We start from the raw sequence: 18,364 nt of genomic DNA on the forward strand, positions 1-18,364 counted from the left end.
TGCATTTTCCGCGGCGTCACCTTTTCATGTCTGCTCTTTAATGTAAGCATTTGTCATTGAATCGAAGCTTAACTTGTTCACAATATTACCGCAATATACGGCATTGTTTGGTAACACCAAATTCACACTCTTCACGCAGGAATGAGGAATGGCCGTTGAATTGTCGCTACTAGGCCGTTCTAAGCAGGCAATATATTCATTATTGAAATAACGGAATTCTAGTTATCAACACTATTCGGTTAGTTATCTGGCACTTATTTCTTTTGGTTTACACACAGCAAATAGTAGGTACTGTTTCCTATCTTGGGAAGATACCAGTGCAGTGGTCCATTTAATTAAAACATCGAAAAGAAAAAAATCAACAATCTTACATACATATGCGATAAGTATGTTTTCATTTCCTTAACCGAATATTTTCTACTTAAATACTGACCAAGGTTCAGTTTAAACAAGACAAACGAAAATATGACAAAACGTGATTAAATAGAGTATGAGTTACTTAACCAGGCAATGACAGTACAGATAGGCAATCAATAAGTTCTACGCTTAAACTTTCGCGGTTTCAATATTAATGCGAAAAACTACTAAATTTCGAGGTTTCAAATTACAGCCTACTGCCATTCATGAGATACACACTCCCTGTGTAAGATTTTGCGTTGACAATGTTTAAGCCAATGAGGTTGTATTTTAAGCTATGCTCACTCCGCCCATTTTTATGATTTTACTTCATGTCATCTAACTATTACTTCAATGAATGTCTATGGTAGAAAACGTTTGTGTTGACATTGGCATGTGAGCGACGCAATAGCGCTTCTTATGAATTATACAAGCGTGCCCTTCTGCTAATCTAATATGTTTCTGATGGCAACTCATCTCAACAAAATGTTGTCATCTTCCGTAGTAATTTGCGTTCAAATTTTACGTTAAATAATTCCTCTGAAATATCGCGTTTTTAGAATTATTTGTTTCATTTCGTAATTATTATGAATATTAGTTTTGATAATTATTTGTATTTAGTTGTACTCTATTAAATGCCATATCTTTGTTTTTATAAGCTATAAAAAGAAAAAAGAATTCGCGCGTTGTTGCTCAAGACTAATCTGGCATGGGTAATTTAAGATGGAATTTACCGTCACGGCTGTTTTCACTGGATATGTCTATCCGGTGTGGAAGCAATAATTACTCATCACGACTGAAAATGAGTGAAATATTTTGCAGCTTAGTATTTATTGTAAAAGAAAGGATATGCGTTTGTATAACAGAACAACCGGTTGAGATTCATGAAATGTCGTATATCATTGGTTCAATGACGTTGCGCTAGTCCAGTTAAAGCATAGTATTGGAATCAACAATGACGCCATTACACCTTGCGCTTCCTTGTTTTATTATGCTTTATAAGAAATATTCTGAAATAATGACTTAGCGAATGACTACTTAATGAGAGAAAACAGAAAAATTTAGGTTGTGACTACTGTATCAGATTTGCATTAGAAAATTTTCTTTTTAATTGTTTTGTAAAAAAGTAATTTTACGGAGTTTTGTTTAATGTGTGAAACACAATTCAATTATTTGACGAACATTTTTAGTAAAAACTTGTGGAGATCCGGACGATGTCATGCCGCAAGCGGGAACTTACTCTGGCAACAAACCACCAACCTTCACCTACTGGCCAACAACATCGAAGTTCACATTTGATTGTTTAGATGGCTTTAGTGTCACCGGGCACTCCGAAGAAGGTGACATGAATGTCAAGTGTAAAGCAAATAGCCGATGGAGTCTACAATCGTTGGGATGTTTTGGTATATTCATTTGCACTTCACCTAACACATATAAATATATATATATATAGTAATATCTCACTTCGGTTTTGCCATTACATTTAAGACAAGTCACGCAATGTCAAATACACAACTACTTGTATTTCATGCACTGTTTACCATTGTAAAATTAAGAAGCGACGAGGAATATGAATTGGCGTAGTTTGTGGATTGATATAATTTGGTGTAGCATACAAGCTAATGATGTAAATACCAGTTTTAGCATGTTTGAAAAGGAACATAAAAATGGGCTAATGCTACTCGAGTGCGGATGAAAGAAATTGCGAGCTACCACGCTAGTATCGACTTTAAACGTCTCCCCGTGCATTAAACATAAGTGCATTTTCAATTCACCAAGTGTTAAAAGGTTTATTTTGATTTGTCATTTTTTTGTTAAAGTGTAAGCGACATTTTGGTTTTGGTTTGTTTTTGAAGGAGAGATGTGCATAGATCATGGAACACCAGGTGACGCCAATCAAATCGCATCAAGTTATGACATTGGTGCAACACTAAGCTATGCATGCAAAAGAACAGGATTTAAACCAACAGGGCCAGATAACTACACCTGTAGATATATAAATGGTGCAGCAGTTTGGTCAGGCAATCTGGGCAACGTTCTTCCTACGTGTGAAGGTAATTATGAACTAATTGAAATTTAAGATATTGTTTAAATCTTTGAAATATATTTAAAAATATGTGCTATGTACTAGGTAAATTAAGTACACAAAACATCAAACAAAATTTAGAATGACTGTGTATTACTCTTTAGGAACCTTAGTTTGAAAGCCTGAATTAATTTACATTGTCAATAAAATGACATAATCATTGTTGATAAGGTTTTAAACAAATGTTTAAAATGTATTTAAAGTTTCATTTCTAACAGACATCCGAGAACCGACGTACGATGCATGCCAGACAGAACCACAGACTGCATTTAAAATGCAATCCGCAGATTTTAAGGTTCCGACATTTAGTGACAACTTTGCGATTTTGAGTGTTTCTAAATCTGGCCTCGCTCGCCCGGGAGATGTGTTGACATCGAATGAAAATGTTTCGTACACGGCGAATGATTTTAATGGAAATTCAGCGACTTGCTCTAATTATATTGTAGTTTCAGGTATATCAGTAGTGCATACTTAAAACTTCAATAATTAAGAGTCGGTGTATAAAGGCGTTTAAGCTACAAAAATTAATCCCATATATAATTACCTAAACATTCTTACTTACTTTTTTCCACCATGCAAACATTTGGCAACATAATAAAGAACTATTTGAGATTAGTGTTAACTCCGATGTTTTGTTTCTTTTATAGAACGCAAGAAACCCTCCACTGATTGCCCGTCTCAGAAAATCATCAGTGTCGGCGATAGGGGTGAAGCTGTGTACTATGTGAGCGATTGGAAAACACAATATTACCAGGAGGTGGACGCGCACACTACTGAGCTTTTATCCATCGTGCCAGCATCTGTGACCTCTAACGTAAGCAAAATAGGGGTCTCGGAAGAAATCGTGGTAACCATACGGTTTGCAGACGGGACAAATGTGGGCGAGGAGGCACAATGTAAATTCAGAGTTTTCTATGAAGGTAAACATCGCCATGATGAGATTTTAGCGACTGTCTATTATTTCTTCATATCTTCTGTTATAGTTTCATTAATTGTTAATTTAATTTTATTAAGCTCTTCAATATGTACTACAAACATACTTATTATGTACAATGTCTTGGTATATCTGTAATGGATAATAATTGTTCTTATTATAGCTTTAATGAATAATTAAAATCATAACAAAGCTATAATTGCCATTCCTATATAGCTATATCCATTTAGTTTATATATTTAATTCAGCTGGTGATTGCTTTGAAGAAAGCTTATTTAGTGACAGTTTCTCAACAACGGACTGTACAGATGCTGGAGTAGGTGGCTTAGAATGTACTCGAACATGCAGAAACGGATATGTGTTTGGAAATGGAGCCCCATCAAAGACATTCATTTGCACTTCACCTAACACTTGGGATTTTGACCAAGCGGACCCAACAAATCGATATTGTCTCCGTATGTTTTATATAAATGTCCAAACTGATACACAATTTTACAATAAACAATTTAATGCGTGAACTTTTAGAACGTAAAATTAAGACGTTCATCAATCATACTTTGTATATCTTTATATGTGTGCTTGATAAAGAATATATTTTAATTCTTTCAGCAATACAAAACTCTGACGATACCATCGACATCCAAGTATACTATGATTACGCCTATTCAAACCACAATTGCTTTGGGAATTATTTCACAAAGGTGAAGGGTGAGCTCAGTACCTTTGAAAACAAAATTCGGTCATCTTGCAATTTAAACTGGGATGTACAAGTCGTTACAGCAGCGTTGGTTAAAACAACCAAGGTTAGATTTAAAGAATTGTATTATGACACATTACCAGATGTACTGCTTTAATAGCATGAGTAGGGAAAAAGGAAATAAGCGTCAGAATCAGAGTTGTTTAGTGGTATAGATGTCCTCCTTTCATCTTAGAAGCTGTGGGTTGGAGCCCCAGCAGTCAAACTTTCATTTGGTCTCTTATATTTGAAAATTTTGTTGGTTTTGTTTCGACCAAAATAACAGAAACAATCTGACGTTATTCTAAAAGCGATAAGTTGTCAGTACAAACGAGCTAAAGGAATGAGTATAATCTACAAAGTGTAGAATTTACTTTCATTAGAAAAAAGTGGTGGTAAATATCGTCACATTGTTAAATGGTTGCTACTGGCCAAATTAAAAGTACGATTGTCAATGTCTGTGTTTGAATATACGTTTGTTAAAACATTTATTTTTTTATAGTTTTCAGCGACGTTAAAATTGACTTTGCTTTCGACTGCAACAACCACTGAGAAGAACAACTGTTATGACATTATACGTTATAACTCTGCATTGTTTAATTTCGGAAATAATCAATTGGCATGCAGTAATGGTTCCGCTACAATAAGTGTTAATTCAACTGCCACTGGGAATATAGAGGTTACCTGCCGACAGAACTATCACTTTAAAGTGCCAAGTACCGACCTAACTGAGGACGTTTGCGGTGGGTTATAAAAGGATAAACATTATAATTGACGTATATGCACAATAAAACTGCGTTTCTAATTGGTGTTTATAATCCATCAATATGAAAATGATGAAAGACGTGAAATATAAAAAAATATTGTTTTCTTTAAGGTAGAATCTAAGAATATGGAAAAATGCCTGTTATTTTTCGTCCTCTATTGTTAAAGGAAAATATATATACGAGTTTTGCTATTGAAACAACTTTTTAACAGTTTAAGACAAACAAATTAAGACATTGTTGGCATTGTTTAGAATACAGAATCTTTTAAGCTCGACTAATCGAAAAATAAGGAGGTTTTACTACTCGCCCCGGCGTAGGCATTTGGCATGTTGCCATTTTCACTTATATTTCAAATACCCCTCATTCAATACACTTAATACTATACACAGTTGTTCAGGAAAATTCCACTTTGAGGTTACTTAACTCCATATTATCTTAAATACAAATGATGGCCCCTGATTGACATTAGTCAACGTTTTAGGGCACATTGGGCAAGTTTGGGTTTTCACTAATTAATTCTGTATCCTTCATTTAATGGACTGAATACTCCACATCTTTGTTTACGGCCATAAAACAATTAAGTTACATACCTCCATATTTACTCTTAATACAAATACTGGTCTTTGATTGACCTTTTTTTATACATTTTATATTCATTGTTTATTGCTTTTAACAGGCACATATTGTATATATTAAACCAAAGTAAAACTAGGTTATGTAGGAAGTGTTTATAGAGGCTTCACATGGGGTTGCATTTGGGGTCCCTAGGGTGAAGGTCACGGTCACTCTATACAAAAAGAAAAAAAGGTTTAAACTGATTCTCACAACGAAGGCTGTAATTCTTCTGTCAATCATTGGAAACCTGGTTTCGTCGCATTGCGGCATTTCTTGTTTACTTGTTAACTTGTTTTTTCATTATTCCTTTAAAGGGACATATTACATCATCATTGTATTCATTTCTAAGACAAAGCGGCGTATAGTCGAGCGCGATGTTCTACGACAGCTCTAGTTTATTGACATCTGTAGGCTCAATACTTACTTATAAAACGTGTTTCTTGCCAACAATCAGAAACATAAATAGATTTGAACATAAGCCAGAGTATTCATACAACTTATATTCTAAAGTACTGTTGTAGTGCCATGCGGTCCTGGCTTGATCTACAATTCTTCATCACAATCATGTGAAGCATGCCCTGATGTCCAGTACAGCGGAAACACCATGCAGAGAACGTGTCTATCATGCAACAGTGGTTCCTATCCAAACGTAGCAGGAACGCATTGTCAAGGTAGCATACATTTTTAATTAATGAAATAAGACTGTTTTTTTTTTAAATTGGAAAAGCAGTGTTTTAATAAAAAAACGCTCGGGCATTCTTGAGCTTTCTGGTACAGAGCCTTTTGGACTCAACACTTTATGATTATAAAAAAGTAGAGTTATACTTAATATTAAGAGTTCCGAACCCCAACAGTTTTTAATTATTGAGATAATCCATTGGTCCGTATAACTGACATAACTGAAACTTGACCACACGGGAAATTTCCGACAGGTGAGATTTGGATGACCCGGTGAAACCGCCACCGGGAAATAAACTTTTGTTTCAATGACTTATCGATGTGGGAACCTCCCCGACCCCTGGAATTTTGACAATTTGCCTTGTTGTTTTGTAGGGAGTTAAGCAATTAATATTGCAGTTTGTTGAAATTTCCTGTATGTGACAACGATATGTGTATAACCACAAACAACTTGTTTTTATTCTGTTTTTTTATTATCTATATCAAATCACTACAGTTTTCTAGTGTCACAGCCTATTATACTATTAATATTGACGACAAATTAGGAGATACTTCTTCCTAGTTAGTAGATAATAAGTCATTATTAGCAGGAACAAAGAACTGATTAGGTGATACTAAGTCATAATCAGGAGATTTCTCGTAATTATACGATAATAATCCTTGTTAGGAGATACTATACAGTTATTTGGAGGTTCATAGTCCTGATCATAAGATACTCGCTAAGTCCAAACAATAATACTTATGTGAAACACTACAGAAAAAACAAGCTCAGCAGTCAAGTTAACGATACGATACGACAAGTTTATAACGACCAACGCTATAAGAGGTGAGCTGGGATCCTCCTGTTTTACATCATGCGAAGCTTCAAAAGGGGAGATTATGACGATTGATATCTAACACATGACTTAACACAGTTATTCATCGCTTAAAGAGCCTTGGCAAAGCGGCAACTTATATTTTTATTTAACAATTCATGCCATAGATATGTGTGGTCAATACGGTCAAAAATTGTTGATAGTAAAAAAAATAATAAAAGATATGTGATATTTTTTTCCTTTTCCGCTAAGAACTTTTGAGCTAATCGATTGGAAAAGAATAAAAATGCACTCAGATATAGATTTCCCTCTCTGAAAACTAAATAATGATTATCTCACGAGCAGAACTATAATCATTTTTTGAGTAAACTAATTTCTATAGAAAAGGTTATTATATATAATAATATGTGTATTATCATTTGATAAACAAGTATCCGATTCTCTGATTTCACCGACTTCCTAACAGGAAATTGTAATGCAATGGAAAATAAACGGCTTGTCATATATTAGTTTAAAAGAATAACATTTATTATATTTTCCTTGTTTTAAGTTACATGCCCGGCAGGATATACATCACCAGATGGGTTTTATCCCTGCACACCATGCCCTGCTGACTCGTACTCGGTGAATACAACAACATGCAAAAAGTGTCCGAACGGAGGGTCGACAGTCGGAGTACCAGCTGCCTCGTCTGAACGGCAATGTTTTGGCAAGTAGTGTTTTATATAAAATTATCATTATTGATGAAAGTAGGTATGATGTTAATCTTATACCTTGTTTTATACAGTAGAGTTATTTTAAAAGCTCTAAATATGAATTAAATCGTAAAGCAGACATACAAATAATTAATGCTTTATTAATAAATAAACCATCCATTCTATATGTATTGTCAAAACAAAAAAATTGTAACATAAAAGAAAAAACACATTTGTTTAGTTTCCAACAAAATATAATGTTTTCTATTAGTATTATCATATGTAGTTCTTTGAAGTTTAACCTGCATTGTTTGATGATACCTTCTTACTTAACCGATGTCCTTTTAATTCCAGACCCTTGCCCGGAGGGACAGTATTCTTTGTCTGGTTATATGTACACAGCATGCAATCCATGTCCCCTACATCATTACCAAGCTACGCCTGGGATGACGTATTGTGAGCAATGTCCTTCTTCTCATATGACATTACAAATGGGAAGCGTGAACAGTACATTTTGTCTACCTATAGAAGGTACGGTTTTGTCTGTCTTGTTTATTTCTCTTAAAAAGAACGAGAGGCTAAATAAAGCAAATTTCATTGTCAACGGATATACTACAAAAGTTTTTGTTAGTTCTACATAATCGATATAAAGTATTCCCGTAAAATTAAAAAATGGAATCAAACACAAGGGTTACATATTGAGAACATGAACAATTATTGCACAAAGTCAAAATAATGATAAGTATACATTAAAAAAAAATAATAAAAGCGTCATTAATAATTTGTGTTTGTGACTTTTTTTGCAGATTGTAACAGTGCTTACTGCAACGACAGAGGGACATGTGTAACAGCATTTGGACGGAAGAACTGCCAGTGCGGTAAGGAATATTTGCTTGTTAAATGATTTATAATTTTATAATCAAAATTATTTATAATTTATTAAATTTAATGCAGAAATTTTAATTTCATGAACGCACCTGTAACGGTATAGGACATTAATGAAAAACTCAGTATGTGAGTTATATGTAAATGTTAAGAACGTAAAAAAGAAAATGAATTGTGGCATTTGATAATTCAATTCCGGCATTGTGTTTATATTGTCCTTCATGGTTTGCATGTTTTCGTCTTTGCTGTTATGTGTAATTTTACCTTTTGTGCAGATAAAGTTTGTGTGAATTCTTAACTTCTCCATTATCCTAACTTATGTGCGTTTCAACAATGTGAGTGTTATGTGTAGTTAGAAGTGTGTTTGTTATCTTAATTAGCATTGAACTTAAGCTTTCAGTGCAGTTGAGCTTTGTGAGTAATCTTAGTTCATACGCAGTCAACTTTTGTGCTCGGTCTAAGCGCCAGGGCAATCAAAGTGTGTGTTATTTTAGCTTTGATTCATTTCATGTGTGTGCATAATTTCACTCTTTGTAAATTAAGGTTATGTGCCGTGTAGGCGTTTGTGTATAATCTTAGCGTCTTTGCAGTTAAAGTTTGTGAGTATTCGCAATGACCTTTGTGCGCAATCTTAGCAACTGAGCAATTAAAATATGTGCGTAGTATAAGCGGACATGCAATATTTGGCGTATCTTTACTTCTGTACAGAAAGCAGAAAGCTTCTGTGCAGTTAAAGTTTGTATGTAATCTTAGCTTCTATGCAGTTAACGTTTGTTTGTAATCTTAGCTACTCTGTAGTTTAAGTTTGTGCTTAATATTAACTCTTTAACTTAAGTTTGTATGTACACTAAGTGTCGGTGCAGATAAAATTTCTGTATAATTAAATTTTGTGTGTAACCAAAGCCTCTATGCAGTTAAATTTTGTGAGTAATTTCAAGTTTTGTACAGTTTAAGTTTGTGTGTTATCTTAACAACAGTGCAGTTAATGGTTGTGTATTATCTTAGCTACCGTGCTGTTAAATTGTGTGTGAAGCCTAAGGTTCCGTGGAATTTAAGTGTTTGTGTGTAACCTCAGCAACTGTGTAGTGAAAGTGTTTGTAATACTTGCTTCAGTACAGTTTAAGTTTGTGTGTGAACAAAGCATATAAGCAGTTTAATTTTGTTTAATTGAAACTTTTGCTCTGTTTAAGAGTAATCTTAGCGACTTTGTAATTTACAATTGGTGTGTAATCTAAGGTTCTATGCAGTTTAGGTTTGTTTGTAGTATTAGATTCTCTACAGTCAAAGTGTACGTGTAACCTCAAGTTGTATCAGGACAATATCAAGCAAGGCCATTTGTGTTACTAACATTTTTAACACCAGCTGATGGCTACTATGGCGAGCAATGCGAGGACAATTATCATATTTGCAATGGAAATCCTTGCACAAACGGTGGGACTTGTGTGCCTGGAGACGGCCCAACAGATTATACATGCACTTGTGTGACGGGTAAGTGTCTAGTATTTTTGGCATTTCTTTTAACATTGCTTATACAGTTGCATGCCTTCAAATAAATATTCATAATCGTCAAACCAAAAAAGATAGTTATTTGTGTCTTGCAAACAAAACCAGCATATAGTCCATTTTCAATAGATTCTCACAACATGTAAAAATGTTCTTATGACATGTTAGTTTTGCATTTTAGATAAGTCAGTTGTGACGGATAACTTTCTGTCCGAAAAGATCAATGTTCACTAATTTATTTTCCTCAAAACAGTTTTATGCGAGAAAGTGCATAAGGACCGCATAGAGAATCATCTTTCGTAAAACTAGCTTATCGTAAAATAATAACAGCTAGACAATCATATTTAAACACATAGCATTTGCTTATCCAATTTTACCATTCTTGTTTTCTTTTTGCATACGCATTCCCAATCCTAAAGCCGTGTCCATGCACTTAACATAGCACTTACATTTTGTCCAAAAGGCAAAAACGATGGTCAGATGTAAAACCTAATGTTTATGATAATCACATGCCAAAAGAACAAATCATACCACTTACATTGCACAGATATGTACAACGACTCATTGTACAGTTACGTACAAGGACTTATAACTCATTAAGGACTAATATGTAATGTTTAGCTATGAAAATATATCGTCAAAAATAGATCAACCCCTCAACGCCGAAGTTGCTTTACACTTTCCTTTCATTACTTTCAGATTATGATGTATGTATCATGGAAACAAAAGCTGAAATGATGTTAGGGAATGTCACTGGTCAACTTGGGTTTTCCATTGTTCAAGATAAAACGGAATGTGAACAACTTTGTCTAGAGGACGATAATTGCATAGAGGCGACATATTTGAAATCATCTATTGGTATTTCTGCCTGTACACGTTTCAACACAGCAGCTTATTTAGAAACCGCATATGTGGCGGGAACAGTTCACATGACAAAACACTGCACACCAGGTACTTGGTAACCACGTTTTCCAGGGGTAGGGCAAACAATTGTTTGGAAATAAAATTTGCCTTGTTGTTGGAACATTGCACAGTTGTTCTCAAGTAGTTGACTTCTCGCCTGAACAAAGCAACAGCACAAAATTAGTTCCATATCCATATAGACACGTTCATATCCAAATTCACATCTTTTCAGAATATTTGCTCATCATGTCTTTCAAGCGGCTGGCTTGACCCTGATGGCGTTTGTCCGTCAAAAAATTCAAGTATTTACAGAGCGAAGCAAACACATGCGGACGGATTAGTGCAAAGTGGACGTAACTCTTTCTATTGCTATGGAATTACGACCGTTTTGCGCCAATGTGTGTAACCTAAAGAGTTACAATTGTCTATATGTATGTTATCCATTTCTGGTCAAATTTGCCCGAATCTAGTTGCAATTAAAAACCTGGTCTTCGTCGCATTGCGCCATGTATAGTATTACATTATTTGAAAACAAGAAATTTGTAAGCACCGACCTCTTTGTTTATATATTATTAAACCCTATTTACAATATTAAGTATATATTGAGTAAAAATGCCGCTTTTTCACGAGTATATATGCAAAAAGCTACAGAAACATGCTCAGTAGCACAAAGTTTAAACATAAACCCGGTTAAGTGGCAATGGGCAAACGCCAAAGACATAGAACACAAATTCACAAACAAAAAACATAGAACAGCACAAAATTCTATAAACAGCACAGTGCATAAATACTATATATACATATAAATAATTGGTATGTTTTTAAGATATTGATCTTGAGACACGTTTAATTTTATTTATAAAATGCTGCTTGTGTGTTTGCACTTGTCTTAGAACGAAAAATAAATTAAATTTTCAGGATTTACTGGCGATATTTGTGAGATAGACAACATTGACAACTGTAACAATTCTCAATGTCACGAATATTCGCGATGCTTGGACAAAATCAACGGCTATGAGTGTATTTGCTCTTCATCTGGTGGATTCGGTGGGCAATAGTAAGTTAGTAGACACAAGACAAACATGTGTCAACAGTTAATGGCATTACATGAACATTATGGTGTCACCTGTTGCTTTAAATTTTCTAAAGAAAATTAAAAAATGTGAGTGTATACATTTGTTTTTCTCTGTGACGTAAACTTAAAAAAAATATTATAGAAAGTGAATTATATTGCATCAAAATTGTGAACAACAATCAATTAAGCATTTGAGAATTAGATAAGTCTATTTTGCCTGACTTTCTAATTTAATTTGCATGCGGAGCAAACACGATTTTGCTATATGTAATAGTATCATAGTACATCATTATTAAATATTTAAATGACTAAGATACGATAGAGGATGGGAGTAATCAGCACACATAATCTACAAATAAGCCACTGCATAAGCATGGTTTGGTGTATATGTTGATATATAATATAAACAAAATCACAAATACACGTTATGTTTTTTTGTTGTTTTTTTAATGAAATATTTTCGGCGTAAGACCTTCATCAGACTGACGACAAATAAGCAATCATAGACATGAAGTGACGTCAATGTCATACGCTGTTCAGTGGAATATATGATACAATTATTAAGTTTCATTATAGCCTAACACATCTTCTGTTATGTATGCTTTGTTCTAACTTAGAAACTCGAATAAGATTAAGTTGCTCTTCGGAACATACCTTGACCATTATTAAAGTTGTAAGCTATGTGAATCGCTCGACAAGCGCGTATTGTCTCTGGCAACGTGTGTATCAAATTTAGTTTAGATATATTGAATGTTTTATAAGTTGAAATAAAGTTTAGGCTTGGACGCAAACGACATTGACACAGACAACACCATCAAAGCGAAACACAGACGAGTTAATAAACCGATCAGATTTCAAACAATAGAGAACAAGGAACAAGTTACAAGTTCAGTAGGCAGAAGCTTTATTCAGGCCCTATCCAGTTCGACATCTAAAAAAACTCTGCGTGTTTGAGAACGAAAATGAAATTGAAGTAAACTGACTTTCTATCATCAAACGATTCGTTGCCAAAGAGCGCGTTTAATGCATGAAATACAATTCTTATTACGTAGACTTATTATCTGTTGCATAGGATTGTTTTTAAGCTATCTTGTGCTATCTTGAGCACAAAGTACTTGGTGTGAGCTATTGTGATAGGGTGATTGTTCGACGTCTGTCGTCGTTCGTCGTCCGTCCATCGTCAACATTTTTCTTCAAATAAATGCTTCTCCTGAACCACAAGAACAGTTTCAAACAAACCTCACAGTAATGTTCCATAGATGGACCTCTTTCAGATTCATCCAATAAAACTTGGTTAGATGCAGAATTCCGGCAACCGAGAGGAAAATCGTCTCTTCAGAAACCGCAGGCCCGATTTTGAAAATAATACAAAAATGTTCTTAAGGTGATTCTTTATTTTTAAATTCCTTCACGTATTACTGAATTGTACAAAAACATGCTTCTGTTGAAAATTCCCTTGCCCGATTTTAAATTAAGTTCACAGAAAAAATCTTAAGATGACTATCTATCAAATTCCTCCACACCCCATCACCCCATGTTGATTCGTTAAAAGACATGGCCACCGGAACACTTAAAGAATCGTGTTTTTAGACTTTCGGCACGATTTCAAAATATTTAATGGGAAAGAGTTCTTAAGATGACCCTCTGAAAAAAATCATTCATCTCAAGTTGATTCATAAAAGATCATGGCCACCAGTGTAGGGGCTACTTTTCACTTTATGTCTATAGGGAAAACTTGGTCCTATTTCAAAATATGTTTAAAGAAATGTTCCTTATGTGATACTCTTATAACAATTATTATGGTCATCATCATCATCATCATCATCTTCTTCTTCTTCTTCTTCTTCTTCTTCTTCTTCTTCTTCTTCTTCTTCTTCTTCTTCTTCTTCTTCTTCTTCTTCTTCTTCTTCTTCTTCTTCTTCTTGTTATTATTATTAGAAGTAGTAGTAGTAGTAGTAGTAGTAGTAGTAGTAGTAGTAGTAGTAGTAGTAGTAGTAGTAGTAGTAGTAGTCAGAGTAGTAGTAGTAGTAGTAGTAGTAGTAGTAGTAGTAGTAGTAGTAGTAGTAGTAGTAGTAGTAGTAGTAGTAGTAGTAGTAGTAGTCAGAGTATATTATTTAGTAGTAGTAAAGAATAATCATTTATTTTTTTATTATTTTATTGTTTAACAATCGATAAAAATATCAACATCAAACTTCATGAAACTATTCACAGTATAATTGTGCTCTTTTGTGACCAGTTATGTAGCTCCAACTTAGATTTTATAACTTTTTAATCAAAAACATATTTATCATATCTTTAAAAAAAAATCCCCTGCGGTGTATAGGCGGGTGTGCGTTTGGGCGGGCGGCGTTCAGTATGTATTTATTTTTAGAGCCCTTTGTTCAATCAGGTGAGTGATATAGGGCCAGCTTAGCCCTCTTGTTAACAACATGGGATCGCTCGAAACAATACATCCTTTAGGGCTTCATTGGCCTGAATATTTCAAGTGTCAAAAGGACTTTAATTAAACGTTGTAGTATACTTTTATATGAAGATTTTGAAATTAATATTTCAGCTGTAAAACTTCAACAAATCCCTGTGATGATTTACCATGCCAACATGGAACATGCAAAAGTTTTGACAATGTTCGATATGAATGCACTTGCCATGACGGGTATGATGGCATCAACTGCGACAATAACATTAGCAAGTTTTTACCTTCTTGCATTTTATAGCTCCAATTAAGTTTATAAGTAAGCTGGGTATAGCTTTTTGGCGACAAATTTATGTAGTGTTTCGAAAATCTGCTATGCCCCTGAGGTTAAAACAATTTAACATTTTTGAGTGATACAAGGGTAATACCCAGTACTAATCATCAAATATGCTCCCAGTGGGGGTCGCACCCGGAACCAACTGAATTTACGTCTGCTACGCTAAACACTCGGTCATTGATGATACTTTTACTACGTGATATACAAAACTCATTAGATAACGCAGCTTTAAGTTTTATTCATCTTCTCCACTCTTATGCTTTTCATAAAAACGATTGAATGTTTTTTAACCATTGTGGTAGTACTTTAAATGATTTGAACACGATAAATAAGTAGATCAACATTATAATGATTTAACACACGTCATTAATCACAGTATAATCTATTTGCGTTATAATTTATTCAATAACCTTTGCAGACGAGTGTAACGAACACCCCGATGCATGCATGTATGGTGGAACATGCCTTGACCGTGTGAATGGATACCAGTGTAATTGCATGTCTGGTTTTTCGGGAGAACACTGTGAGAATGTACCGAACTACTGCTCACCTGGTGACTGTCAAGAGGAAAACGTTTGCTATAGCAGTTTAGATGCACATGATGGTGTTTGTTCATGCGATTCTCGTTTTTTCGAGCCGGGTATTATTTCTTTTACCAATACTTTTGGTCGTCTTAATTTTGAAAGGATTTGAATTTAGCAAATTGGTTGAGATGTCCATAGAACACCTAGTTAAATATTCATTTTGCCATTGCTTTCTGATGATGAAATTCTGTCGTCTCTAACATTAATCCTTGCAAATTTTACCAAAACCAACAACACTGGTACACAGAGGCCAGCCATGTAGCCAAACATTTAACGATGAGTGTATTTAGTGTCACATTGAAACTATCATACCAAATTGTAGCCATCTACACTAATTTACTTATAACTTCCAGGTTTGATCGTCTGCTTGTATAAGTTCCAGAACGATTTTATTCAATTTTGCCCTTAATACAAGGCTTTTAATTGGTAAAAAAGATCAGATACAATTTTGTACTAGGTCCAAGACAGTGACAATATACTGATCTACGAAGATTTAATTTAGAATTCAGTCTCAACCTGAAAACATGGAAACTTTAGTAAAAGTATATCCAAACTTAAAAAAGAGCCTAGGACTTCAGAAAAGGCGTACTGTAGGGTGATGAGGGAAAATTTTACAATATCTGAAGACTTTATATGACTTCAAATATTGTGTGTGTATACTATTGCACCTAGAACTGAGTGATAGGCCACATGTTAGGAGTAAGACATGGAATTGTTTGTGTGTTTTTGTAAAAATATGAGTGATTGAAATAGTTTTCATCATTACAGTTGAACAGTGCAAGTTTAATTATCTTCTCTAAATAGAAGCTTTCAGCATTAGGCTAAATATCCTATGCACGTTTACGGTGATAATACAGTATTAACTAGATTAAGTTGTCGAGTGCACAAATCAGCGTCTTGTGATTCACAAGAAAGAAATATAGAAACTTGCAATATCACCTACAATTATCAGTTTTTAGAGAAGCATTGATATATTTTATATGACTTCAAATATTGTGTGTGTATACTATTGCACCTAGAACTGAGTGATAGGCCACATGTTAGGAGTAAGACATGGAATTGTTTGTGTGTTTTTGTAAAAATATGAGTGATTTAAATAGTTTTCATCATTACAGTTGAACAGTGCAAGTTTAATTATCTACTCTAATTAGAAGCTTTCAGCATTAGGCTAAATATCCTATGCACGTTTACGGTGATAATACAGTATGAACTAGATTAAGTTGTCGAGTGCACAAGTCAGCGTCTTGTGATTCACAAGAAAGAAATATAGAAACTTGCAATATCACCTACAACTATCAGTTTTTAGAGAAGCATTGAAATATTGATTTTATTTCATTACAGTGTACATCTGTGATATGCAAGACACAAGTGGGAAAATTCTTGGCGACCCTGAGCCTAATGTTATAGGTTACGTGAGGATTGTGCAATCTATTCAGGAATGTAAAGACTTATGTCAGTATGAACCTGATTGTGGTTATGCTGAATATCAAGAGTTTCCAGCCGCTAAAGCATGCCTTCTGTACCAAAGAGGCACATTAAATGAAATAGACAACGCAATATCAACTATTATCAAGAAGGACTGCAGCATTGAAGGTAATTAAATTCCACGTTCCTTGTTAGGCTTTTGATTAACTGCAACTGAGAGCAGCGGCAACTTAAAAACCGCGATATAAATGTTAATGTAATGCCGCCATGAACCTCAAATAACATATAATTAAATCTTGCTCAATTGCGAATTATCAGATGTTGGTAACAATTTGAAAAACAAATGTCCAGCCTTTGTCCGCCGTCAGTTGACAACACTGTTTTCATCGTGATTGTCCATGCACCGGGGAGTTTTTAAACCATAACACAGTTATTCTCCTACCCACATGTCAGGAGATACTATTATATAGTATTATACCTTACCATAAATATGTACATATAAAGTCGATCTGTCCGTTTATCAGTATTTTTTAATTAAACTCCAGTTTTATGACGTCAGGGGTCCATATTATATTTTGGCCGGTCTGGACCTCGGAAATAAATAATATAGACCGCTGACTTCCAAAAAAAATGGTGAAAACGACTTGCAATTATTTTTCTAAACGGCGAACAATTTTAGCAAGTAAACATTGATTGCTTTGTTCAATAAAATACATCAAAGTATCGCCTCGGTCCATATATACTTTCGGTGGCTGAGTGGCCATATATATATATATTGAAGAAATAATTAACAAAAAATAATACACCACTGAGGGTCATATGGCATTATATATTATAATGTTATTAATGAGGTGATTTCACATTGGCCTAGTTGTTTGTCCGAGGTAGGCTGTATTTGCCTGAGCCCGGATGGCGAATATGAAATCACCTAATAAATAAGTATGCTATTAATTATGTATTACATGTGGTTCGACATTTTGGTTAATAAACATTCTAATAACTTACCTTAAGGATATATTTGAAGCCTGTTTATCGCTTATTCATTAATGGTGTCCGCCTTTTTTGACTTGACTTTGCTGATTTTGACATGCATCCTTTAGTGACATTGCACATACTTATCATAAAAGCGCTGTACAGCATGTCTTTTCGTCTTTAATTCGTAAATTGTTAGCCAAAACGTCAATTTTTTCACCTTGTCGTCTTTTGTACAAAACCATGATGGTCGTTAAACCACCAACGGGTTAAATAAACTGTATAATCAAACCATACAAAGTGGTTTAAGTATTTAATAGGCTAGTTATTTCAAATAGGTTTTAAACGAAGCACAATATTTTCAAAACCGTCGGAAAAAACGGAAAACAAAATGAAAATGGTCCATTTCTGAAATCCTATATTTGGCGAGTTTTGTAGCCAATCAAAACGGGGGAAATTCATATTGGCCGAGTTTGATTGATATTGGCCGAATTTGGTTGATATTGGCCGAGTTTTGACATTTATTGTGTACAATTGTCTGGTAT

General features: G+C 34.3%; 1 protein-coding gene across 1 annotated transcript in view; it reads left to right on the forward strand.

Annotated features, from left to right (window-relative positions):
* The window catches only part of LOC128202829 (uncharacterized), a 76,802-nt gene that overhangs the window by 30,588 nt on the left and 27,850 nt on the right, over window positions 1-18,364 (forward strand). Inside the window, exons 21-37 of the mRNA XM_052903987.1 lie at window positions 1,587-1,799; window positions 2,253-2,450; window positions 2,701-2,934; window positions 3,130-3,402; window positions 3,665-3,871; window positions 4,026-4,219; window positions 4,655-4,895; window positions 6,056-6,205; window positions 7,578-7,736; window positions 8,077-8,253; window positions 8,529-8,600; window positions 9,970-10,095; window positions 10,810-11,061; window positions 11,932-12,070; window positions 14,643-14,773; window positions 15,257-15,478; window positions 16,764-17,015. Of these exons, the coding sequence (XP_052759947.1) occupies window positions 1,587-1,799; window positions 2,253-2,450; window positions 2,701-2,934; window positions 3,130-3,402; window positions 3,665-3,871; window positions 4,026-4,219; window positions 4,655-4,895; window positions 6,056-6,205; window positions 7,578-7,736; window positions 8,077-8,253; window positions 8,529-8,600; window positions 9,970-10,095; window positions 10,810-11,061; window positions 11,932-12,070; window positions 14,643-14,773; window positions 15,257-15,478; window positions 16,764-17,015 (3,240 nt within the window). The remainder of the gene's footprint in view (window positions 1-1,586; window positions 1,800-2,252; window positions 2,451-2,700; window positions 2,935-3,129; window positions 3,403-3,664; window positions 3,872-4,025; window positions 4,220-4,654; window positions 4,896-6,055; window positions 6,206-7,577; window positions 7,737-8,076; window positions 8,254-8,528; window positions 8,601-9,969; window positions 10,096-10,809; window positions 11,062-11,931; window positions 12,071-14,642; window positions 14,774-15,256; window positions 15,479-16,763; window positions 17,016-18,364) is intronic.

This window comes from Mya arenaria, chromosome 2, assembly GCF_026914265.1.
Source record: "Mya arenaria isolate MELC-2E11 chromosome 2, ASM2691426v1".
Lineage (NCBI taxonomy): Eukaryota > Metazoa > Mollusca > Bivalvia > Myida > Myidae > Mya > Mya arenaria.